The 24746-nt window shown below is 45.4% G+C and overlaps 2 protein-coding genes across 2 annotated transcripts in view; one reads left to right on the top strand and one right to left on the bottom strand.

Moving 5' to 3' along the window:
• The window catches only part of ZNRF3 (zinc and ring finger 3), a 247674-nt gene extending 236552 nt beyond the window's left edge, over positions 1–11122 (bottom strand). The window contains exon 1 of the mRNA XM_074391306.1: positions 11078–11122. The gene's annotated coding sequence lies outside the window, so the exon portion shown is untranslated. The remainder of the gene's footprint in view (positions 1–11077) is intronic.
• Positions 11123–11234: 112 nt separating this feature from the next.
• On the top strand, positions 11235–19539 carry XBP1 (X-box binding protein 1). Its single transcript, XM_003938478.4, is given in 6 exon segments — positions 11235–11524; positions 12965–13061; positions 16408–16536; positions 17760–17819; positions 17822–17905; positions 18218–19539. Coding segments are annotated over 6 exon segments (1152 nt in total). The 5' UTR covers positions 11235–11297; the 3' UTR covers positions 18773–19539.
• Positions 19540–24746: the final 5207 nt, after the last annotated feature.

Here is a 24746-nt window from a genome sequence, read left to right as displayed (position 1 = left end):
GTGTGTTTTCTTCCTTGACACGTGCAAGTTAAAAAAAAAAAAAAGAAAGCTGTGTTTTCGGCCAGGTGCAGTAGCCCATTCCCCCCAAAAAAAGTCTTGTGGCAAATCACTGAAAACACAGTTTTCTTTCCTTTTTTTTTTTTGGACTATGTTGCCCAGCTGGAGTGCAGTGGCACAATATCGGCTCACTGCAACCTCTGCCGTCTGGGTTCAAGCAGTAACTGGGACTACAGACAATCACGTGCTACCACACCCAGCTAACTTTTGTATTTTTAGTAGAGATGGGGTTTCACCATGTTGGCCAAGATGGTCTTGATTTCTTGACCTCATGATCCACCCGCCTTGGCCTCCCAAAGTATTGGGATTACAGGTGTGAGCCACCACACTGGCCCCCAAGACTTTTTTTTTTGCTTTTTTTTTTTAAGACAGGGTCTCACTCAGTTGCCCAAGCTGGAATCCAGTGGTGCAATCTCGGCTCACTGCAGCCTCAACTTCCTGGGCTCAAGTCATCCTCCCTCCTCCCACCCCAAGCTACCAGGTAGCTGTCACCATGCCCAGCTGTTTTTTGTATTTTAGAAACAGGGTTTCACCACATTGCCTAGGATGATCTTGAACACCTGGGCTCAAGCGATCCACCTGCCTTAGCCTCCAAAAATACTGGGATTACAGGCATAAGCCACCGTGCCTGGCCTTCCCTAAGACTTTTAAGTGAAACTTAGAATCAAATAATGCACTTTCCAGCAATCCTGAACAAATCTGCTTTTTCTCTCTCTCTCTTTTTTTTTTTTTTTTTTGAGACGGAGTTTTGCTCTTGTTACCTAGGCTGGAGTGCAATGGCACGATCTCAGCTCACTGCAACCTCCGCCTCCTGGGTTCAGGCAATTCTCCTGCCTCAGCCTCCTGAGTAGCTGGGATTACAGGCACGTGCCACCATGCCCAGCTAATTTTTTTGTATTTTTAGTAGAGACGGGGTTTCACCATGTTGACTAGTATGGTCTCGATCCCTTGACCTCGTGATCCACCCGCCTCGGCCTCCCAAAGTGCTGGGATTACAGGCTTGAGCCACCGCGCCCGGCTCTTTTTTTTTTTTTTTTTTGAGACGGAGTTTCACTCTTGTTACCCAGGCTGTAGTGCAATGGCGCGATCTCGGCTCACCGCAACCTCCGCCTCCCAAATTCAAGCAGTTCTCCTGCCTCAGCCTCCTGAGTAGCTGGGATTACAGGCACGCGCCAACATGCCCAGCTAATATTTTGTATTTTTAGTAGAGACGGGGTTTCACCATGTTGACCAGGATGGTCTCGATCTCTTGACCTCGTGATCCACCCGCCTCGGCCTCCCAAAGTGCTGTGATTACAGGCTTGAGCCACCGCGCCCGGCCTATTTATTTATTTTTGAGACAGAGTCTTGTTCTGTAGCCTAAGGGCAGTGGTGCGATCTCGGCTCACTGCAACCTCAGCCTCTCAGGTTCAAGCAATTCTCCTGCCTCAGCCTCCGGAGCACCTGGGACTACAGGCACATGCCACCATGCCAGGCCAATTTTTGTATTTTTAGTAGAGATGGGATTTCACCAAATTGGCCAGGCTGGTCTCGAACTCCTGACCTCGTGATCCACCCGCCTCAGCCTCCCAAAGTGCTGGGATTACAGGGGTGAGCCATTGCACCCACCTGATTTTTCAAGACATTACTGAAACACTTGAATTTGATAAATGTTTATTCCCACCCAAAGCTGTATCCAGGGCAGCTGTCTTCTTTACTCCTTTATCCCATCAGGTAAGAATAAAACATATTCATAGACACTTAGTTGTAAAGGCACCTGGTCACCTAGAACATGACTCAAAAGAACCCTTATCCCCCATCTTGCATATATCTCTGGATTGTTGTGGAATCTGCATTCATTTCTTCATCTGCACTGTCTCTGTACAGACCTCCTCTGAGTCAGTGTCCGTTCCAGGCACCACCACACACCGTTCCTAGGTGCTGAGGGGGCCATTGGTGGGCAGGCAGACCTTAAAAACAGTTGGTTCCAGTTGCTATCACTCTCCTTTAGATATCTAGAAAGTATTTCCTAAAGCAAAGTCAGAGTGGCTCAGCCTAAGATGGGCCCTCTTTGTTCTGGAGCCCAGAACTATAAATTCAACAAGCTCCTTCCTGTGTGCCAGATACTCTACTAGGTCGCCTTCCCGCACATTTCCACGTTTTCCGGTAGAAACAAACAACAGCAGTGAAAGAAAAGAGAAAGAAGCTCTCAAAGAAGTTAATGCTTTATTCAAGGTTTTCTAGCAGAGTCAAGAGCTGACCCACAACTTACAACTTAAGTTTGGTAGTTAATCTCATAATTTTTAAAAAATGAAAACAGCCAGGATTTATGCAGTTCCAAGAGCCAGCTGGGTAAAATACAGACCCAACTCTGTTTAGGTGAATGAAGGGGATATGAGAAGAGAAAAACCTCCAAGAATAAAGAAGGAAGTCGAATTATGTTGCTTCAGAGAACACTGGGAGAGAAACCATTCATCTTCCATTATTTCATCTTCCATTCCCAGACCTTGTAAGAAGAGTCACTGTAATGTGGAGGCTAGAAGCATTGGCTTATAAAATAGATAGACATAGGTAGGTTTCCAGCTCCACCACATCCTAGCTAGGTAAACTTGGGCAAGTTGCTTAACCTCTCCACGACTCCAAGAGGTTACAGATCACTGAAAGTACAGACGATGGCAAGTATTTTTTGGAAACATTATGAGTCCTAAGGATTATACTGTAGTCTATAATTCTGGAATTTTATGCTGGAAAATACAACTTGTTTTCAGATGGAAAATGATTGTGTTTTATAAAAACGACAGAGTCACATTTTAAGACCAGGCTGGGCAACATAACAAGACTCCCTTTCTACAAAAAATAAAAATAAGCCAGTTATAAAGAGAGCAAATTAATAAATAAATTAAAAATTTAAAAATTAGCCAGGGGTAGTGATGTGCTTGGGAGGCTGAGGCAGGAGGATCACTAGGGACCAGGAAATCATGACCAACCTGAGCAACATAGCAAGACTCCCTTCTCTACAACAACAACAACAACAACAAAAGATTGTTTTTAATTAGATGGGCATGGCAGCATGCTTGGAAGGCTGAGGAGGGAGGATTGCTTGAGCTCAGGAGTTTGAGGTCATAGTCAACTATGATTGCACCATTGCATTCCAGTCCGGGCAACAGAGCAAGGCGCTGTCTCTGAAAATAAAAATAAAACAGCAGACTCACACTTTCAAACTGCAAATGCCAACCTCTTCTTTCCTAGGCCTGACTGCCTCACATACCTTGTTTACTATGGAGCACCTCCCCAGAAGGCACCAACCCACAGTTATGGCGTAATTCAAACCCTACCTCTAGAATCTCATGTAGTAGGGTCACAGGTCTGTGTGCTCAGCAAATGTTTGCTGTCCTCTGCTGGGAATTTTGTTCCAGGTCACACTAACGGGAGATAATTGGCAGCCTGTGACCAGGTCCAGCCCACTCATTGATCAGATGGGCATTTTGTTTCCAGTTTGGGGGAGGGGACAACTGGAGAAAGCTTATTCAAGGTCCATCAATGTGACATTTTTCCTGCTTTGTGAACCCAATTTCTGCTGTGACCAGTGATCAAATTTTATACATACTTAGACATATTTTGAAGACATGGGTACCCCATTGTTTCACGTAGACCTCTGGGAACTGTCAAACTTCTTGGCTACCAAATACCTTTTTTTTCAGACAGAGTCTTACTCTATTGCCCAGGATGGAGTGCAGTGGCACAATCTCAGCTCACTGCAACCTCCACCTCCCCTAGGTTCAAGTGATTCTCCTACCTCAGCCTCCGGAGTAGCTGGGCCTACAGGTGCATGACACCATGCCCAGCTAATTTTTGTATTCTTTTTTTTTTTTTTTTTTTGAGACAGAGTTTCGCTCTTGTTACCCAGGCTAGAGTGCAATGGCATTATCTTGGCTCACCACAACCTCTGCCTCCTGGGTTCAGGTAATTCTCCTGCCTCAGCCTCCTGAGTAGCTGGGATTACAGGCACGCGCCACCATGCCCAGCTAATTTTTTGTATTTTTAGTAGAGGCGGGGTTTCACCATGTTGACCAGGATGGTCTCGATCTCTCAACCTCGTGATCCACCTGCCTCGGCCTCCCAAAGTGCTGGGATTACAGGCGTGAGCCACCGCGCCCGGCCTTAATTTTTGTATTTTTAGTAGAGATGAGGTTTCACCATGTTGGCCAGGCTGGTCTCCAACTCCTGATCTCAAGTAATTCACTCGCCTCAGCCTCCCAAAGTGCTGGGATTACAGGTATGAGCCACTGCACCCAGCCCTTGGCTACCAAATATCTATAGATGGAGGAAAGGATGAGATTAATCATAGACTAAGAGTTTGGGAATGCCTGTTGGTAATCAGGATGAACTGCCTTTGGTAATAGTAATAGTTAACAGGTATTACGCGTTTTCTCTATGTCATGTGCTGTGTTAAGTACATTATCTTATTCAAAGCTCAATCCTCATTTTGGAGACAAGGAAACTCATTTGGAGGCTCAAAGAGGATAAGCAACTTGTCCAAGGTTACATAGCTAGGATGTGGTGGAGCCGGAAACATACCTATGTCTGTCTATTTCCTAAGCCAATGCTTCTGGCCCCCATTTTACAGTGACTCTTCTTACAAGGTCTGGGAATGGAAGATGAATGAATGGAAGATGAATGGTTTCTCTCCCAGTGTTCTCTGAAGCAACATAATTATACTTCATCATCTGTTTCTGAAGGTTTTCTCTTCTCATATCACCTTTATTCCTCAAAACAGAGTTGGGTCTATATTTTACCCAGGTGGCTCTTGGAAACACATAAATCCTGGCTGTTTCCACGGGGCGGGGGGGGAAAGAAAGAATGGAAAAAGTACAGCTTGCTATCTTATCCCACATGAATATCAGGTGTGTAAAGTCAACTATAAATAAGAGGATATTTTGGCCAGGTGCAGTGGCTCATGTCTATATCCCAGCACTAGGGAGGCCAAGGTGGGCGGCTCACTTAAGGTCAGGAGTTCAAGATCAGCCTGGCCAACGTATCGAAACTCCGTCTCTACTAAAAATACCAAAAAAAATTAGCCAGGTGTGGTGTTAGGTGCCTGTAGCTACTCAGGAGGCTAAGCCAGGAGAATCACTTGAACCCAGGAGGCGGAGGTTGTGGTGGGCTAGATCGCACTACTGCATCCCAGCCTGGGCGACAGAGTGAGGCTCTGTTTCAAAACAAAACAAAACAATAAAAAAGGAAGTTTTTGAAAATGCTGAGAGTTCCTAGACCATTCTCAGGAAATCCAGTCTCCTACAAGCCAGGTCATGCACAAATTCTCAGCGTCACCCAAAGGCTAAGCCACCTCATTAAAGGGGGAGGGAGGGATCAGTTGCTGCCATTTTGGAGTCAAAGCCCCAGGATGTGTGTGTGGGAAGATTGAACTTGAGTAAATTAAGCTCTTCAGATAAATACGGTTTGCTGAAATTAATCATGAAACATCTGCAAAAGTAGGCGTATCCGGAAGCCAAGTAATTAACACCAATGCAGGATCCTGGAACAGGAAGACGTAATTAAAGGAAAAACTGGTGAAATCCAAAGAAACACTAAAGTTTAGTTCCTAGCAATGTGTCATTGTTGGTTTCTCAGTTTTGACAAATGTGCCATAGTGGTGTAAGCTGATAACATTAAGGGAAACAGGAACTGGGTGAGGGGGTGCATGAGAATTATCTGTGCTAGCTTTGAAATTTTTCTGTTCATTTGGCTGAGCGTGGTGGCTCACACCTGTAATCTCAGTACTTTGGGAGACCTAGGCAGGTGGATCACCTGAGGTCAGGAGTTTGAGACCAGCCTGGCCAAGATGGTGAAACTCCATCTCTACTAAATATAGAAAAAATTAGCCAGGTGTGGTGGTGGGCACCTGTTTAGTCCCAGCTGTTTGGGAGGCTGAGGCAGGAGAATCCCTTGAACCCAGGAGGCAGAGAGAGGTTGCAGTGAGCTGAGATCACGCCACTGCATTCCAGCCTTGGTGACAGAGTGAGACTCTGTCTCAAAAAACAAACAAACAAACAAACAAAAAAACTTTTCTGTACATTTCAATTATGCCAAAATAAAAAGTTTAAATATTTCAGTACTAATGAACTGGTTTTCTTTCTTTTTTTTTTGAGACGGAGTTTCGCTCTTGTTACCTAGGCTGGAGTGCAATGGCGCGATCTCGGCTTACTGCAACCTCCACCTCCTGGGTTCAGGCAACTCTCCTGCCTCAGTCTCCTGAGTAGCTGGGATTACAGGCACGTGCCACCATGCCCAGCTAAGTTTTTGTATTTTTAGTAGAGACGGGGTTTCGCCATGTTGACCAGGATGGTCTCGATCTCTTGACCTCGTGATCCGCCTGCCTCGGCCCCCCAAAGTGCTGGGATTACAGGTTTGAGCCACCGCGCCCGGCCATGGTTTTCTTTCTTATAGGAGTAATGAAGGGGGCTTATGGCACTTAAACTTCTTTATTTTGAGACAGGGTCTCACTCTGTCACCCAGGTTGGAATGCAGTGGCATAATTACGGCTCACTGCAGCCTCAACTTCCTGGGCTCAGGTGATTCTTCTACCTCAGCTTCCTGAGGAGCTGGGACTACAGGTGCATGCCACCATGCCTGGCTAATTTTTTGTATTTTTGGTAGAGCTGGGGTCTCACCATGTTGCTTAGGCTGGTCTTGAGTTCCTAGTTTCAAGGGATCCCCCCACCTCAGCTTCCCAAAGTGCTGGGATTACAGGTGTGACCCACAGCATCTGGCTAAGCTTCTTTCAAACAAGATAAACTTGCTTCTCTTGCCACCTTTGAACCTCAGCATAAAGAACAGTTACCAACAATGGAGAGTTTGAGCTTTCTTTAAAAAAAAAAAAAAAAAAAAAAAGCAAAACCAAACGCAGAGCTAGGTCTGTGCCAAGTGAAAAAGAGCCGTGCGGTATCTTCACATTTTTTGAGTGAGTCTTTTCCTTTTGTTGTCATGCCCTTTTAGTGTCATTTTAATTGACTGAACAAATGAACTGCAGCATTTTGTAGGTGCCAAAGAAGTACTGAATTTCTTAGAGCCCAAATGCACACAAGTGAACTTCAGGAAGTTTTGCAACGTTTTTTCCAGAAAGGGGTGGGCAGCCACAGGACTGAAGGAAATACCCATCAACATGACCAAGAGGATTTCCTGCCCACACACTCAGCGCTCAACGTTATTTGAGCAGTTTGTAAATGTCTTTCTTTCTTTCTTTTTTGTTTTTTGTTTTTTTTGAGACAGAGTTTCGCTCTTGTTACCCAGGCTGGAGTTCAATGACGTGATCTCGGCTCACTGCAACCTCCGCCTCCTGGGTTCAGGCAATTCTCCTGCCTCAGCCTCCTGAGTAGCTGGGATTACAGGCACGCGCCACTATGCCCAGCTAATTTTTTGTACTTTTAGTAGAGACGGGGTTTCACTATGTTGACCAGGATGGTCTTGATCTCTTGACCTCGTGATCCACTCACCTTGGATTCCCAAAGTGTTGGGATTACAGGCGTGAGCCACCCGAGCCGGGCCTCCTTTTCCATTTTAATTGGTATGTTAAAAACAACAGCACTTTGGGAGGACGAGGCGGGTGGATCACAAGGTCAGGAGATCAAGACCATCCTGGTCAACATGGTGAAACCCCGTCTCTACTAGTAAAGTACAAAAAATTAGCTGGGCATGGTAGCGCATGCCTGTAATCCCAGCTACTCAGGAGGCTGAGGCAGGAGAATTGCCTGAACCCAGGAGGCGGAGGTTGCGGTGAGCCAAGATCGTGCCATTGAACTCCAGCCTGGGTAACAAGAGCGAAACTCCGTCTCAAAAAAAAAAAAAAAAAAAAAAAAACAAGAAGCAACATAACTTCCTTGCCAGAATCTGCCTCTTGACTCTAGCATTGGAATCTATAAAATACAATGTCAAGCACAGGACATTAACAATGTCCTTAACAATGAGTGTTGAAATCATGGCATCGGGGACCCAGAATTCCTGAATTATTTTCCTATTCTTCTCCCAAGCCATTTTTATTTTATTTTGAGATGGGGTTGTCACAATTTGGAAGAGGAGAGAGGTGCCAGTGCCCACCAGATGCCAGTGGCACCTCTCTCCTCTTCCAAGTTGTGACAACCAAAACTGTCTTTGGATACGGCAGAATGTCCCCTGGGGGCTAAGATCTCCCCTATTGAGATCACTGCTCTAAAGTCAGGTCAAACGTCAATCTGTACCTGCTTTGTTCCCACATGTCCCCCACAAACTTCCAGCATAATAGCTGCAGCACTATTACCTGTTTGTATCTCCGCATCATACTGTATGCTTCTTGAAGGCTCTTTGACTCATTCCTGCATCTTCCTGTTTATTGACTAAATAAATTTCAAAATTGTTCAGGAAGCCAGGTGTGGTGCCTTGTGCCTGTGGTCCTAGCTACCTGGGAGGCTGAGGCAGGATGACTGCTTGAGCTTGAGCCCAGGAGTTGATGGCTGCAGTGAGCTATGATCATGCCACTGCACTCCAGCCTGACAACATAGCAAGACTCCATCTCAAAAAAAAAAAAAAAAAAAAAAAAAAAAAAAAAAAAAATCAGATAATCTAACCATTCAATAGTCATTCAGAAATATTTATTGAATGCCTAGTATGTACTCAGCACTATCATAAACACAGAACACACAAAAAATGTAACCATGATTAACCATAGCTTCTGCATCTGAATGAGCTTGTTGAAATCCAGTTGGGAAAACATACAACATAAACAATGAAAAGATGGAAAACCGTGAAAGTTAAGTAACAATCTACAATAGCAACATAAAAAAGCAGTACATCACCGGTGGGAATGTAAAATGGTATTACCTATAGCCACTTTGGAAGGCTGCTAAGTTTCTGAAAATTTTAAACATAGTATTTACCATATGATATTGCAATTCCACTTCTAGATATTTACCCAAGAGAAATGAAAATATCAAGATTTCGCCAGGTCCGCTGGCTCATGCCTATAACCCCAACACTTTGGGAGGCCAACTTGCGTGGATCAATTCCTCAGGTCAGGAGTTCCAGACCAGGCTGGCCAAGATGGTCAAACCCTGTCTATACTAAAAATACAAAAATTAACCAGGCGTGGTGGTGTGCGCCTGTAATCCCAGCTGTTTGGGAGGCTGAGGCAGGAGAATCACTTGATCCCAAGAGTCAGAGGTTGCAGTGAGCTGAGATTGTGCCACTGCACCCCAGCTTGGGCAACAAAGCAAGGCGTCGTCTCAAAAAAAAAAAAAAAAAGTGGGAATGTTTCTTGGTTGAAAAAACATAGGTCCTTGGTTGGGAGGAAAGTTGTGCTGTTCAAATCTTTTCTGTCTGCTCCCTCTGTTGATTCTGAGAGTTTTATTTGTCTCCCATTGTGATTTGTGGATCAGTCATTTTCATCATTTCAGTCTTTGTTTTACACATTTATTTTTTCTTTTGAGACAGGATCTCACTCTGTCACTAGGCTTGAATGCAGTGGCACCATCTCGGCTCACTGCAGCCCCAGTCTCCTGGGCTCAAATGATTCTCCCACCTCAGCCTCTTTAGTAGCTGAGCCTACAGGTGCATGCTGCCAAGGCTGGCTAATTTTTTTTTTTTTTTTTAAGATTGAATCTTGCTCTGTTGCCCAGGCTAGAGTGCAGCATCTCACTCGACTTACTGCAACGTCCGCCTCCCAGGTACAAGCAATTCTCATGCCTCAGCCTCTCCAGTAGCTGGGATTACAGACATGCACCACTATGCCCAGCTAATTTTTGTACTTTTAGTAGAGACGGGGTTTCACCACGTTGGCCAGACTGGTCTATAAATCCTGACCTTAGGTGATCTGCCCGCCTCAGCCTCCCAAAGTACTGGGATTACAGGTGTGAGCCACTGCACTTTGGCCTCAAAGACAGAGAACTTTGTATTTTATATATTTCATAGCTCTCATCACAGGTGTCTAGTAAATGTTTTAAAACACTGATGGCACCTGATGCAAGAATTATCAGGTTTATCTCACTGAGAGGATATGAAACTGCCCAAGGGTTTCGACTCACATGTTCCAAAACTTCGTGGACAGCAATCCACAGCGAGTCAAATTACTGTTTTTGGTATGACTTAAAGTGTTTCTCAAAAATATAAAAATCTTGAAAACAAGCTGGGGAAGTGAATTTCAAAATCCCATTAATTAAGACTAAAGTGCAATCCATCAACCTTTTTTCCTCATCCCACACCTTAGGCTTCGTCTAGTCAGTTACTCACTACACCCTGCTGGACTAAAAGGGTCCTCCAGCACTTTCTTTTTTACACAGTGCAAGACATTCTCTTGGCGTTAATACATGTTCACTTAGTAAATAAAAGAGGCTGGGCGCTGTGGCTCCTACCCGCAATCGCGGGACTTTGGGAGGCCAAGGCAGGAGGATCGCTTGAGCCCAGGAGTTCCAGCCTAGGCAACGTAGCGAAACCCAGTCTCAAAAAAAAAAAAGCATCAAAAAAATAAAGGTAAAAGATGGCATGACACGACCTGACTTTGCTAAGAGCCTCTTACAGCTTTCCAAGCTCTTTTAATATGAAGCTGTAGGTCTGAACTAGAAGACACCTCCAAAGACTTCTCCCAAACGTTTCAGAGGCCAGGAATGAGTTTCCCCACACCTGAAGGCACCTCGGAACCCAGGTAGCCACGCCCGGCCTCTTTTTCTTTTTTTGAGACGGAGTCTCGCTCTGCCTCCCAGGCTGGAGGGCAGTGGCGCGATCTCGGCTCACTGAAACCTCCGTCCAGGCTTTTTTCCAACCCAAAGGCGGGACTGCGCTCTATCTCGACTTTCGGCTCCACGTGGAGCCCGAAGTGGCGCACGAGATAAGATGTCCGACTGAGGTAATTCTGTCCGTCCCGGTAAAAATCCGTCAGTCTGGGAATCTCTCGGTTTGGAATTAAATTCTGTCACTCCGAATGGAAATAAGTCCGCTGAGGCGGGGAAAATCCGTTTGTGGAAGACACTCCGCAACGCTCCCGCCGGTCACCCCAGAAGAAAAGGACCCCAAATACCTTTGGCCCGGGACTGCAGCTGCCACGCCGGACTCCCCTAGTCACGCCCCCGACACGCCCCCGCCGGGCAGGCCAGACCAATGGACGCCGAGCTCTGCTGCGCGTCACGCGACGCTGGCCAATGGCGTAGGGCCACGACCGTAGAAAGGCCGAGCGCTGCGGGGCTGGCCGCTGGGCGGCGGCGGCGGCTGCAGCGGCGCGTGGTGCGTAGTTTCGAGCTATGGTGGTGGTGGCAGCCGCGCCGAGCCCGGCTGACCGGGCCCCTAAAGTACTGCTTCTGTCGGGGCAGCCCGCCTCCGCCGCCGGAGCCCCAGCCGGCCAGGCCCTGCCGCTCATGGTGCCGGCCCAGAGAGGGGCCAGCCAGGAGGCAGCGAGCGGGGAACCGCCCCAGGCGCGCAAGCGACAGCGCCTCACGCACCTGAGCCCCGAGGAGAAGGCGCTGAGGAGGTGGGCGAGGGGCCGGGATCTGGGGTCAGGTGTGAGGCCGGGACTAGCGGCAGGGGTCGGGACTGGGGCTGGGGCTGGGAGCGGGGACCCGGCACTGGCCGCCCCGCAGGGCTCCGGCGCCTTTGGCCTGGCGGGTTGGTGCCAGCGTGTCGCGGGGCGGGTCAGAAACCCCGGAGTGACCGGATCCGCCACGCCGGGAACCCAGGGCGGCCCAGGCCTCTTTTCTGCACTTTTAAAGTCTGGTTAGAGATGACTTGAGCTGGGGATGCGGGCACCTGTCTTCCGAGCCCTCTTGCTGTGTGGCCGCAGACCCGTGGCTCAGCCTCTCTGAACCTGGGCTGTGACAGGAAGTCGAATAATCTGTTTCGGTTTACTGCTATTTGTGAAGAGGCGCGGAACTGAAATAACGGCTGTTGAAAGGGCCGGGAGCTCTGGGAGGCTCACTGGTCTAGCTCAGTGTCTGCATTCTTTTTTTTTTTTTTTTTTTTTTCGAGACGGAGTTTCGCTCTTGTTACCCAGGCTCGAGTGCAATGGCGCGATCTCGGCTCACCGCAACCTCCGCCTCCTGGGTTCAGGCAATTCTCCTGCCTCAGCCTCCTGAGTAGCTGGGATTACAGGCACGTGCCACCATGCCCAGCTAATTTTTTGTATTTTTAGTAGAGACGGGGTTTCACCATGTTGACCAGGATGGTCTCGATCTCTCGACCTCGTGATCCACCCGCCTCGGCCTCCCAAAGTGCTGGGATTACAGGCTTGAGCCACCGCGCCCGGCCGTGCCTGCATTCTTAAAACGGAACCTATTCCATGAGGTCTTTGGGGAGATTGAGACTTGCATATGATGTACCTAGCATTTAGTCGTCCGTAAATGTTCACTCTTCTGTGATCATTGTGCGTTTTGTGATTGATGAAGTGTCTCCTCTGAGTTCAATTAGTTCTTAAAAAAATAAAAAATGAAGTGTCTCCTCCAACAGACACCGGCCCATCATCAGGGCACTCACTGCCTAGGATCCCAAAACTAGAGATCAGGGAGTGGCATCAGCCTCTCCCTTTTCTAAATTGGGCTTGGGGACGGAGGGTTGATGTCATAGGAAGTCTGCAGCCTTCACTAGATTATTGAGGTCAGGTTGGATCCTGTGGAGAGTTGGAGACAGGAAGCAGCGGGGGAATAGATGGGGAAAGAGTAAAGTTCTTTATGATGCAAGATGAATAGTGTGTGTGTCCAGCCCTAGTGCTGTGACGGGGAGGAGTCTGAGGTGGGCGGATGATGCAATATGGGAGAGAATAAAGCAGGTCTTCAAGCTAGATTGACAGAAGACTGTATTTTATCATTAGTTTATCTTATACTGTAAATAAAAATGAAAGCACCAGCTGGTTGTTTTAAAATAAAGACATAAATAAGGTTTGAAGTGACTCAGTGTGGTATGTTCCTTCTCTTCTCAGGAAACTGAAAAACCGAGTAGCAGCTCAGACGGCCAGAGATCGAAAGAAAGCTCGAATGAGTGAGCTGGAACAGCAAGTGGTAGATTTAGAAGAAGAGGTAAAACTACTTAAAGTCAAACTCTTATCCATTGTATACCCTTCCTTGGTGAATGTTCTGATACTTGCTTCTCATCCCAAGTTGTTTCAGCCCCTGTTAGAATACAATTGAATATTGATTAAATGCTAAACTAGACCAGGCGTGGTGGCTCAGGCCTGTAATCCCAGCACTTTGGGAGGCCAAGATGGGCAGATCACCTGAGGGCTGCAGTTTGAGACCAGCCTGGCCAACATGGTAAAACCCTGTCTACTCAAAAATATACAAAAAAAAAAAAAAAAAATTAGCCAGGCATGGTGGTATGTGCCTGTAGTCCCAGCTACTAGGGAGGTTGAGGTGGGAGAATTGTTTGAACCTGGGAGAGGGAGGTTGCAGTGAGCTGAAATTGCACCACTGCACTCCATCGTGGGCAAGAGTGAGACTCTTGTCTCAAGAAAAAAAAAAAAGGTTGGCCAGGCACAGTGGTGGCTCATGGCTGTAATCCCAGCCCTTTGGGAGGCCAAGGTGGGTAGATTATACTTGAGATCAGGAGTTCAAGACCGACCTGACCAACATGATGAAACCCCATCTGTACTAAAAATACAAAAATTAGCCGGATGTCATAGCAGGCACTTCTAATCCCAGCTGCTCAGGAGGCTGAGGCATGCGAATCACTTGAACCCAGGAGGCAGAGGTTGCAGTGAACTGAGATTGCGCCACTGCACTCCAGCCTGGGCAACAGAGTGAAACCCTGTCTAAAAAAGAAAGAAAGAAGGAAAAGTTAAACTAATCTAAGTTAAGATAGATAGGTAGTTGGTGAAGTGGTGAAGCTTGTTAAGGGCAGAAATGATTGACTTTGTGGCCTTTGGTGTTAGATGTATCTCAGAGTTGATGGATTCAACAATGTTTAGTGAGTTTGTAGTAAGAAATTAGCAAGGGCTAATAGGAAATAATTGCTTAAACTTTGCATTCTTCCTGGCATGGCCAAAAATTCGCAATTACACATCTTGAATACATAGAGATTATTTACATATTTTTAACCCCTTGGTCAATTTGCATATATTGTTCTTTTTAAAGTTTTAATCATTAGTTGGTTGTTCTAAGAATCATGAGTCTTTCAGGAACGGTTTTGGCTTTTTTTTTTTAACTTATTTTGGATTCACAGTCACTACTATCACTGTTAATACCTGCCAGTTCAAGATATATATATATATATATATATATATATATATATATATTTTTTTTTTTTTTTTTTTTTTTTTTTTGAGACGGAGTTTCGCTCTTGTTACCCAGGCTGAGTGCAATGGCGTGATCTCGGCTCACCGCAACCTCCGCCTCCTGGGTTCAGGCAATTCTGCTGCCTCAGCCTCCTAAGTAGCTGGGATTACAGGCACGCGCCACCATGCCCAGCTATTTTTTTTGTATTTTTAGTAGAGACGGGGTTTCACCATGTTGACCAAGATGGTCTCGATCTCTTGACCTTGTGATCCACCCGCCTCGGCCTCCCAAAGTGCTGGGATTACAGGCTTGAGCCACCGCGCCCGGCATTTTTTTTTTTTTTTTTTTTTTTTTTTGAGACGGAGTTTCGCTCTTGTTACCCAGGCTGAGTGCAATGGCGTGATCTCGGCTCACCGCAACCTCCGCCTCCTGGGTTCAGGCAATTCTGCTGCCTCAGCCTCCTAAGTAGCTGGGATTACAGGCACGCGCCACCATGCCCAGCTATTTTTTTTGTATTTTTAGTAGAGACGGGGTTTCACCATGTTGACCAAGATGGTCTCGATCTCTTGACCTTGTGATCCACCCGCCTCGGCCTCCCAAAGTGCTGGGATTACAGGCTTGAGCCACCGCGCCCGGCATTTTTTTTTTTTTTTTTTTTTTTTTTTTTTTTTTTTTGAGACGGAGTTTCGCTCTTGTTACCCAGGCTGGAGTGCAATGGCGCGATCTCGGCTCACTGCAACCTCCGCCTCCTGGGTTCAGGCAATTCTCCTGCCTCAGCCTCCCGAGTAGCTGGGATTACAGGCATGCACCACCATACCCAGCTAATTTTTTTTTTTTTTGTATTTTTAGTAGAGACGGGGTTTCACCATGTTGACCAGGATGGTCTTGGTCTCCCGACCTCGTGATCCACCCGCCTCGGCCTCCCAAAGTGCATTTTTTAAATTTCTATTTTTTTATTATTATTATTTTTTTAGACAGAGTCTTGCTCTATTGCCCAGGCTGGAGTGCAGTGGTGCAGTTTTGGCTCACTGTAACCTCTGCCTCTCAGGTTCAAGCAATTCTCCCTGCTTCAGCTCCTGATTAGCTGGGATTATAGGTGCCCCACCACCATGGCCAACTGGCTAATTTTTGCATTTTTTAGTAGAGACAGGGTTTTGCTATGTTGGCCAGGCTGGTCTTAAATTACTGACCTCAGGTGATCCATCCACCTTGGCCTCCCAAAGTGTTGGGATTACAAGCGTGAGCCACTGCACCTGGCCAAGATAGTTTTAAAAAAATTATATCTACATTAAAAGCACAAGTCACCCTTTGCTGAGTTGAGTATTAGTAGTTGGAAGCAGTGTGTTATTCTTTTTTTTTTTTTTTTTTTTTTGAGACGGAGTTTCGCTCTTGTTACCCAGGCTGGAGTGCAATGGCGCGATCTCGGCTCACCGCAACCTCCGCCTCCTGGGTTCAGGCAATTCTCCTGCCTCAGCCTCCTGAGTAGCTGGGATGACAGGCACGCACCACCAAGCCCAGCTAATTTTTTGTATTTTTAGTAGAGACGGGGTTTCACCATGTTGACCAGGATGGTCTCGATCTCTCGACCTCGTGATCCACCCGCCTCGGCCTCCCAAAGTGCTGGGATTACAGGCTTGAGCCACCGCGCCCGGCCCGCAGTGTGTTATTCTTGACCCCATGAAGTGGCACTTATTAAGTAGATTGTTTTTCTTTCTTTTTTTTGAGACTGAGTCTCTCTCTGTCACCAGTGGCTTGATCTCAGTTCACTGCAACCTCCGCCTCGCAGGTTCAATCGATTATCCCACCTCAGCCTCCCAAGCAGACGAGACCACAGGCATGCGCCACCATGCCCAGCTAATTTTTTTGCATTTTTAGTAGAGACGGTTTCTCACCACATTGGCCAGGATGGTTTCAGTCCCCTGACCCCATGATCCGCCCACCTCAGCCTCCAAAAGTGCTGGGATTACAGGCATGAGCTACCTCGCCCAAGTAGATTGTTTCTCATAATTAATGGCCTACCTTTTTAAAACCTACTACGAACAACACAAGCATAGAGTTTTCCAGATTCAAGAGGAAAGGAAACCAAGAATCAGGTAGATTCTTAACTGAAATAATTAGATATTTCAATAGCCTCTTATGAACTTTCTTCCAGAACCAAAAACTTTTGCTAGAAAATCAGCTTTTACGAGAAAAAACTCACGGCCTTGTAGTTGAGAATCAGGAGTTAAGACAGCGTTTGGGGATGGATGCCCTGGTTGCTGAAGGGGAGGCGGAAGCCAAGGTAAATCATCTCCTTTATTTGGTGCCTTATGTGAGAACTGGTTCCAAGTGACGTGATTATGTTTACAGTGATTATGTTAACAGTTTGAACTTCTGATCAAGAGCGTTCTTGAAATTTTCCTTCAGTTTTTTTTTTTTTTTTTTTTTTTTTTTTTTTTTTTTTTTTTTTTTTTTTTTTTTTTTTTTTTTTGAGACGGAGTTTCGCTCTTGTTGCCCAGGCTGGAGTGCAATGGCGCGATCTCGGCTCACCGCAACCTCCGCCTCCTGGGTTCAGGCAATTCTCCTGCCTCAGCCTCCTGAGTAGCTGGGATTACAGGCACACGCCACCATGCCCAGCTAATTTTTAGTATTTTTAGTAGAGACGGGGTTTCACCATGTTGACCAGGTTGGTCTCGATCTCTCGACCTTGTGATCCACCCGCCTCGGCCTCCCAAAGTGCTGGGATTACAGGCTTGAGCCACCGCGCCCGGCCTTCCTTCAGTTTTAAGACATTTTCATGCAGGCAGGGTGTTCTTCCCCTGAAAAGGCACTTGACACTCGTTTTTTAAGTGTGTAGTGATCAACAAGTTACATGGCTCTGTAAGAACAAGTACTAACAAATGCAGTAGCCAGCAAGATTACCATGCAATCATTAAGGAGCACCAAAGTAAGAGAGCCACTCAAATCAGACTTTGAGTGCTACTAAAATTAAAGTAGTCCTTTGATGAATATGAATGAGTAGGGAAAGGATTCTTTGTGACAGTGATACCTCTGTGATAAGAGAAGGGTGGTATGTAAGTTTTAGTTTATAGATTATGGCAAATTCAGTGACAACAATCGAGTGGTCTGAGATTGACAAAAGGGCAGTTTTACTCTATGAAAGTAATGTTCAGGAAGAATTTAAAGAATTACTTTTCAAAAAGATTCTAGGCTTAAATTGCTATAGAACTTTATTATCTAAGAACATTGTTATTGAGGATAGCAAGGTAAGATATTATTTGTCAGTTCTGCTTGAATCTGCCTGGAGGAAGAAAAATGTTTCATTGTGTAGGAAATGTATAAGGAAGTCTTACCTCCCTTTTTTAATCTCTTGAGGACTTAAATTGGAAATAACAATGGTTAGGGAAAGATTTCAGCTCTAAAGGACAGTTTTCTAGTTTTCTTGAAAGTGAGAATCACAGCTGTCTGGGCAAGCATTTCCTTGGGAACTTGAAGCTGTTTATTCACTTTGGTCTTTCCTCCCAGGGGAATGGAGTGAGGCCAGTGACCGGGTCTGCTGAGTCCGCAGCACTCAGACTACGTGCACCTCTGCAGCAGGTGCAGGCCCAGTTGTCACCCCTCCAGAACATCTCCCCATGGATTCTGGCGGTATTGACTCTTCAGATTCAGAGGTAGGGATCATTCTGACTTATTAAAGAGCTATGTAACCAGTTAATTCCATCTGTTTGATGCTTGACATCTTTAACTAGACAGATGAGGGTAGAAGTTCAGTTTTGGTGGGTTGGAGGTGAACATCAACTACCTTCCTAGTTCCAGGTAACATAGGACATGGAGGGAAGTGTAGATAAATGGGTCTGGTGGGTCCTGAGATCATCTTATAATGTAATGACTAATTTACATTATGGAACCCAGTATGAAGTGTTCCAGTTAGATCTCCCTTGTATTCTGATAGTTGTGCTTCACTTAATTTTTGCCTCTTGCAGTCTGATATCCTGTTGGGCATTCTGGACAACTTGGACCCAGTCTTGTTCTTCAAATGGCCTTCTCCAGAGCCTGCCAGCCTGGAGGAGCTCCCAGAGGTCTACCCAGAAGGACCCAGTTCCTTACCAGCCTCCCTATCTCTGTCAGTGGGGACGTCATCAGCCAAGCTGGAAGCCATTAATGAACTAATTCGTTTTGACCACATATATACCAAGCCCCTGGTCTTAGAGATACCCTCTGAGACAGAGAGCCAAGCTAATGTGGTAGTGAAAATTGAGGAAGCACCTCTCAGCCCCTCAGAGAAAGATCACCCTGAATTCATTGTCTCAGTGAAGGAAGAACCTATAGAAGATGACCTCGTACCAGAGCTGGGTATCTCAAATCTGCTTTCATCCAGCCACTGCCCGAAGCCATCTTCCTGCCTACTGGATGCTTACAGTGACTGTGGATGTGGGGACTCCCTTTCTGCCTTCAGTGACACGTCCTCTCTGCTTGTAAACCATTCTTGGGAGGACGCTTTTGCCAATGAACTCTTTCCCCAGTTGATCAGTGTCTAAGGAATGATCCGATACTGTTACCCTTTTCCTTGACTGTCATACTGCCTGGAGGTTAGCAGAGAAGCCTGCTGTGCTTCACTCAGAAAGCCAGAATACACAGTCCTAGAGAATTCCTCTCAAGGACTTGTTCGAACCTCATAGATGACCCCAGGTGTTGTCTTTTGACATCCAGCAGTCCAAGGTGTTGAGATACATGATTGTAATTGAGAAATATTACTGTAATTGAGAACTACAGCTTTTTTAAAGATTGTACTTTTGGAGCCAGGCACAGTGGCTCACGCCTGTAATCCCAGGATTTTGGGAGGCTGAGGTGGGCAGATCAACTGAAGTCAGGAGTTTGAGACCAGCCTGACCAATATGATGAAACCCATCTTTAAAAAAAAAAAAAAAAAAAAAATTGTACTTTTATCTTAAGGGTGGTAGTTTGCCCTAAAATATATATTATGTATAAAATATTATTGTATGTCTTGAAGTAGACATGGAATTTATTAATGGTTCTTTCCCATGGCTCTTCCCCCTTTTTGGCATCCAGGCTTGTCTCCAGTTTTAGGTCCTTTAGTTTGCTTCTGTAAGCAAAGAGAACCACCTGCCTGAGGGGGCTCTTTCCCTCATGTATACTTCAAGTAAGATCAAAAATCTTTTGTGAAATTATAGAAATTTACCATGTAAATGCTTAATGGAATTTTTTCCTGCTAGTATAGATTCTGAAAGGTGCTTTCTCCATTTATTTAAAACTACCCATGCAATTAAAAGGTACAATGCAGCAATCCTTGTTCTTTGATTTCTTCTAGGGCCGTAAGTCTTATTTTCTCTCTAGATGTTTATCTGTGTAGGAATTTATCCATCTGAAGTGAGCCTGCCGCTTTTAAAGTGACTGAAGGCTTTTCCACCTTAATTACTGCCTGCTTTAATTCTGGAGTGCCATAAGTGATATAATCTATAATTTGAGTAGTTACTGTCTTTCTGAAACAGATTCTTCAGCCTAATTGAATATCAGAGCTAGCAAGTGGCAGAGCTAGAACCCTAACCACTATTTCCAATATCATCTTATAAATGTTAAACAAGACACACCATCACATAATCAAGATTCTCTTGCCCTTATCGTGGGGATTAAGAGCATTTTCTAGACTCAAATTCCCTACTTTCAACTCTGACACTGGTAAACTGGGTAACCCAGGGGTTATATATAGTCACTTATTTTCTCATCTGTAAAGTTGGATAATGATATCTCTAAAGGTTGTTGAGAAGATTCAAAAAGATGATGCATTTAGTATATGCCAGACACCATCCTAAACACTGGAAAGTTAGCTACTATCTCCTAATTGGAAGGGTTTTAATCTCTTCCAGAATGATTTACTCAACTTGTTTCATAAAAGAATAAACCTCTTCAAGAAAAAAATCCTAGAGACATTAATACAACTCTCAAAGAGTGGATAACCTCTTCATCCTTACATAGCATCTTTTCCTTGGAAATCTTACAATGTTTTACAAGCTTTTCCTTATTTTTAAAAAGTTCACCTATGCCAGTAGATGAAATTCTATGCCAATTTAGCATTTAAATGCTATGTTCCCTACTTATTAAGACTAACTCTGGGGACATCAAAGTGAATGAGTAGAAAAAAGGAGGCAGGATTCAGAGACTCCCAAACAGGAAGGTAAAGTGAGCTATAGAATGCCTTTGGTGTAGACCAGGTGCAGTGGCTCATGCCTGTAATCCCAACACTTTTTGGGAGGCTGAGGTGGGTGGATCAGCTGACGTCGGGAGTTCGAGACCAGTCTGACAAACATGGAGAAACCCCAACCCTACTAAAGATACAAAATTAGCCAGGCATGGTGGCACATGCCTATAATCCCAGCTACTTGGGAGGCTGAGGCAGAATTGCTTGAACCCACGAGGCAGAGGTTGCAGTGAGCTGACATTATACGATTTCACTCCAACAAGAGTAAAACTATCTCTTAAAAAAAAAAAAAAAAAAAAAAAAAAAGGAATACCTTTGGTATAGCGACTGGAGGCAAGTCAGCTGCCTTCAAGATCTGGTCACTGAAGCCAGAGTGCAATGCAAGCTTGCTTAGGCTCTTAAGTTTCTTAAGAAATTTATAGGCCAGGCACAGTGGCTCATACCTATAATCCCAGCACTTTGGAAGGCTGAGGCCGGCATATTGCTTGAGCTGAGTTCAAGACCAGCCTGGATAACATGGCAAAACCCTGTCTCCACTAAAAGTAAAAAAACAAATAGGCATGGTGGTGTGCACAGGTGATCCCAGCTACTCAGGAGGCTGCGGTAGGACGACTGCTTGAGGCCAAGGGGTAGAGGTTGCAGTCAGCCAAGATAAGCAGCGCTGCACTCCAGACTGGGCGACAAAGCAAGACTGCCTAAAACAAAAAAAAGTTTCTGTATTACAAAAATAGCCTCCAGATGACCCCATGATTGAAAACTTTATCTCACCTGATTTTCTATAACTCCGCAAACCTTAGTGCCAAGAATCTATTTAGGGATTGTATAGGCAGATGTAATTACAGATGTACTTTAGCCTCTATCATTATAGCACAAGCCTCTGAAGGTTGAGGCTTAAGTTATTTATATTCAATGATATCACATGAAAGAGGCAGCTGTACTAACAGGACAGGCAGGACATACATAACCTGTGTAGAGTATCAGGGTTTTTATTTCCTGCATAGATGGGTAGAAATAACTAAACAATGCTCAACCTTGAGAAAACACCTGGTATTCATGGACATTTTCATACTGAAACACCAAATTTAATGGTTAGAACCCAAAGTCAAGATATTCCCACAAAACCAAAGCAAGATTTCCATTAAATGCAGAGGGTGTTTTTTTTTTTTTTAATCTATTTTTCTTTTCATGCATGTTGCAGGGAGAAACAGGGTTATCTCATAACTGAGATTGAAGAGGCAAGTGGTAAGATGCCTAGGTCTTGTCACACTAATCTTTCTCTCCTTGCTTTGTTTTTTGTTTGTTTGAGACTGAATCTCTGGTCCAGGCTGCAGTGCAGTGGCACCATCTCAGCTCACGGCAACTTCCACTTCCTGGGTTCAAGCAATTCTTCCGTTTCAGCCTCCTGAGTAACTGGGATTACGGGCACCTGCCACCACACCCAACAAATTATTTTTAGTAGAAACAGGGTTTCACTATATTGGCCAGGTTGGTCTCAAACTCCTGACCTCAAGTGATCTACTTGCCTCAGCCTCACAAAATGCTGGGATTACAGGAATGAGTCACTGCACCTGGCCCCCTCCTTCGTTTTCTACTAGACATGCTATTGGAGCAGAGAGAAAATAGAGACAGAACTATAGGCAGAAGGTAATACTTCTTACTCCAGGCACACTTTAAAATATTACTTTCTAGTCTCTTAAGAATTCAATCTTGGCCCAGGCAGGTGGATCACAAGGTCAAGAGATCGAGACCATCCTGGTCAATATGATGAAACCCCATCTCTACTAAAAATATAAAAATTAGTTGGGCATGGTGGCGTGCACCTGTATTCCCAGCTACTCGGGAGGCTGACGCAAGAGAATTGCTTGAACCCAGGAGGCGGAGGTTGCAGTGAGCCAAGATTGCGCCATTGCACTCCAGCCTGGGTAACAAGAGCGAAACTCCATCTCAAAAAAAAAAAAAGAAAAAAGAAACAGGGCTGGGCGCGGTGGCTCACGCCTATAATCCCAGCACTTTGGGAGGCCGAGGCGGGTGGATCACGAGGTCAAGAGATCGAGACCATCTTGGTCAACAAGGTGAAACCCCGTCTCTACTAAAAATACAAAAATTAGCTGGGTGTGGTGGTGCACACCTGTAGACCCAGCTACTCGGGAGGCTGAGGCAGGAGAATTGCTTGAACCCAGGAGGTGGAGGTTGCGGTGAGCTGAGATCGTGCCATTGCACTCCAGCCTGGGTAACAACAGCGAAACTGTCTCAAAAAAAAAGAAACAGGAAGATGGCCAGGCACGGTGGGTCACATGTATAATCCCAGCACTTTGGGAGGCCGAGGTGGGAGGATGGCTTGAGCCCAGTTTGAGACCAGCTTGGGCAGCAAAGTGAGACCCCATCTCTAAAAAATAAATACATAAATCATGAAGAAATAAAAAAGAAACAGGAAGACTGGCTTGTTTACCTAGCAAACAGTTGTTGAAGGAAAACATGATATTTTTTTATTTTCTTTCCCCAGCCACCTCCCCACCATTTTTTTTTTTTTTTTTAAGACAGGGTCTCAGTTATCCAGGCGGAAGTGCAATGGCAAAATCATGGCTCACTGCAGCCTCTAACTCCTGGACTCAAGCCATCCTTCCACCAGGCCGATCTCAAACTTGAGGGCTCAAGCAATTTTCCAACCTCAGCCTCCCAAAGTGCTGGGATTATAAGCATGAGCTACAGCACCCAACCAAAAATCATTGTCTTGCTGCAGCTATGATCCAAACACTATTCTAACTACAACTACCTCATCTCTAAGATGCTACTGGTAATCTGAGGAATTAGGGAATTAACATAGCTAGAAGATTTGTGCCAAACTGATACATACTAAACCATATTTCCTCAAGGAGTTTAATGTTAGACTGCTTTAACTATATTATTATTTCAATGAAATCTAAATGGTATCTTAGTATTGCTACATGGTATCAAAGACTCTAAAACCAACCGGTCAAGTGGAAAGAACACTGACTTGAGGAACTAGATGACACAATGTACTTAGGCTTTAGTTTCCAAACCTGCAATTAGCTATTTCCGAGCTGTGACTTCCAATTTTTTTTTTTTTTTTTTTTTTTTTTGAGACAGAGTTTCGCTCTTGTTACCCAGGCTGGAGTGCAATGGCGCGATCTCGGCTCACCGCAACCTCCACCTCCTGGGTTCAGGCAATTCTCCTGCCTCAGCCTCCTGAGTAGCTGGGATTACAGGCACGTGCCACCATGCCCAGCTAATTTTTTGTATTTTTAGTAGAGACGGGGTTTCACCATGTTGACCAGGATGGTCTTGATCTCTCGACCTCGTGATCCACCCGCCTCGGCCTCCCAAAGTGCTGGGATTACAAGCTTGAGCCACCGCACCCGGCCCCTAAATTTTTATTAAAAACAAAACACCATGCTTTTGTAATTGTATCCCAAACTTAACTCCCCCTGCCCATCAAATCAGAAAGGCATTTATCAAAGAATGTAAATATGAAGGCAATACTGCCACCCAGTGACCTGTCAAGTCTTTAAGAAAGGAACAATTGGCCGGGCGCGGTGGCTCAAGCCTGTAATCCCAGCACTTCGGGAGGCCAAGGCGGGTGGATCACAAGGTCAAGAGATCGAGACTATCCTGGTCAACATGGTGAAACCCCGTCTCTACTAAAAATACAAAAAATTAGCTGGGCATGGTGGTGCGTGCCTGTAATCCCAGCTACTCAGGAGGCTGAGGCAGGAGAATTGCCTGAACCCAGGAGGCGGAGGTCGCGGTGAGCCGAGATCGCGCCATTGCACTCCAGCCTGGGTAACAAGAGCGAAACTCTGTCTCAAAAAAAAAAAAAAAAAGAAAAAGAAAGGAACAATCAGCCAGGGGTGGTGGCTCACACCTGTAATCCCAACAGTTTGGGAGGCCACGGTGGACGGATCACCTGAGTTCAGGAGTTCAAGACCAGTCTGACTAACATGGAGAAACCCTGTCTCTACTAGTAATACAAAAATTAAGCTGGGTGTGGTAGCGGGCACCTGTAATCACAGCTACCAGAAAGGCTGAGGCAGGAGAATCACTTAACCTGGGAGGTAGAGGTTGCAGTGAGCCAAGATCGCGCCATTGCATTCCAGCCTGGGCAACAAGACGTAAACTCCATCTCAAAAAGAAAAGAAAAAAAAAGGAACAACCACGTAAGTGAGTATCACTGGGTTTTCCAGTCCCCATTTTCAAAGATCCCCAGCCCAATCGCCCCTCTCTGTGAACTCCTTGTCATTTCCAACTTTACATTTGGAGACATATATATACACTTT

Source organism: Saimiri boliviensis, chromosome 21 (assembly GCF_048565385.1).
Source record: "Saimiri boliviensis isolate mSaiBol1 chromosome 21, mSaiBol1.pri, whole genome shotgun sequence".
In the NCBI taxonomy this organism is placed as follows: Eukaryota; Metazoa; Chordata; class Mammalia; order Primates; family Cebidae; genus Saimiri; species Saimiri boliviensis.
This window is presented reverse-complemented; position numbering and strand designations above follow the sequence as displayed.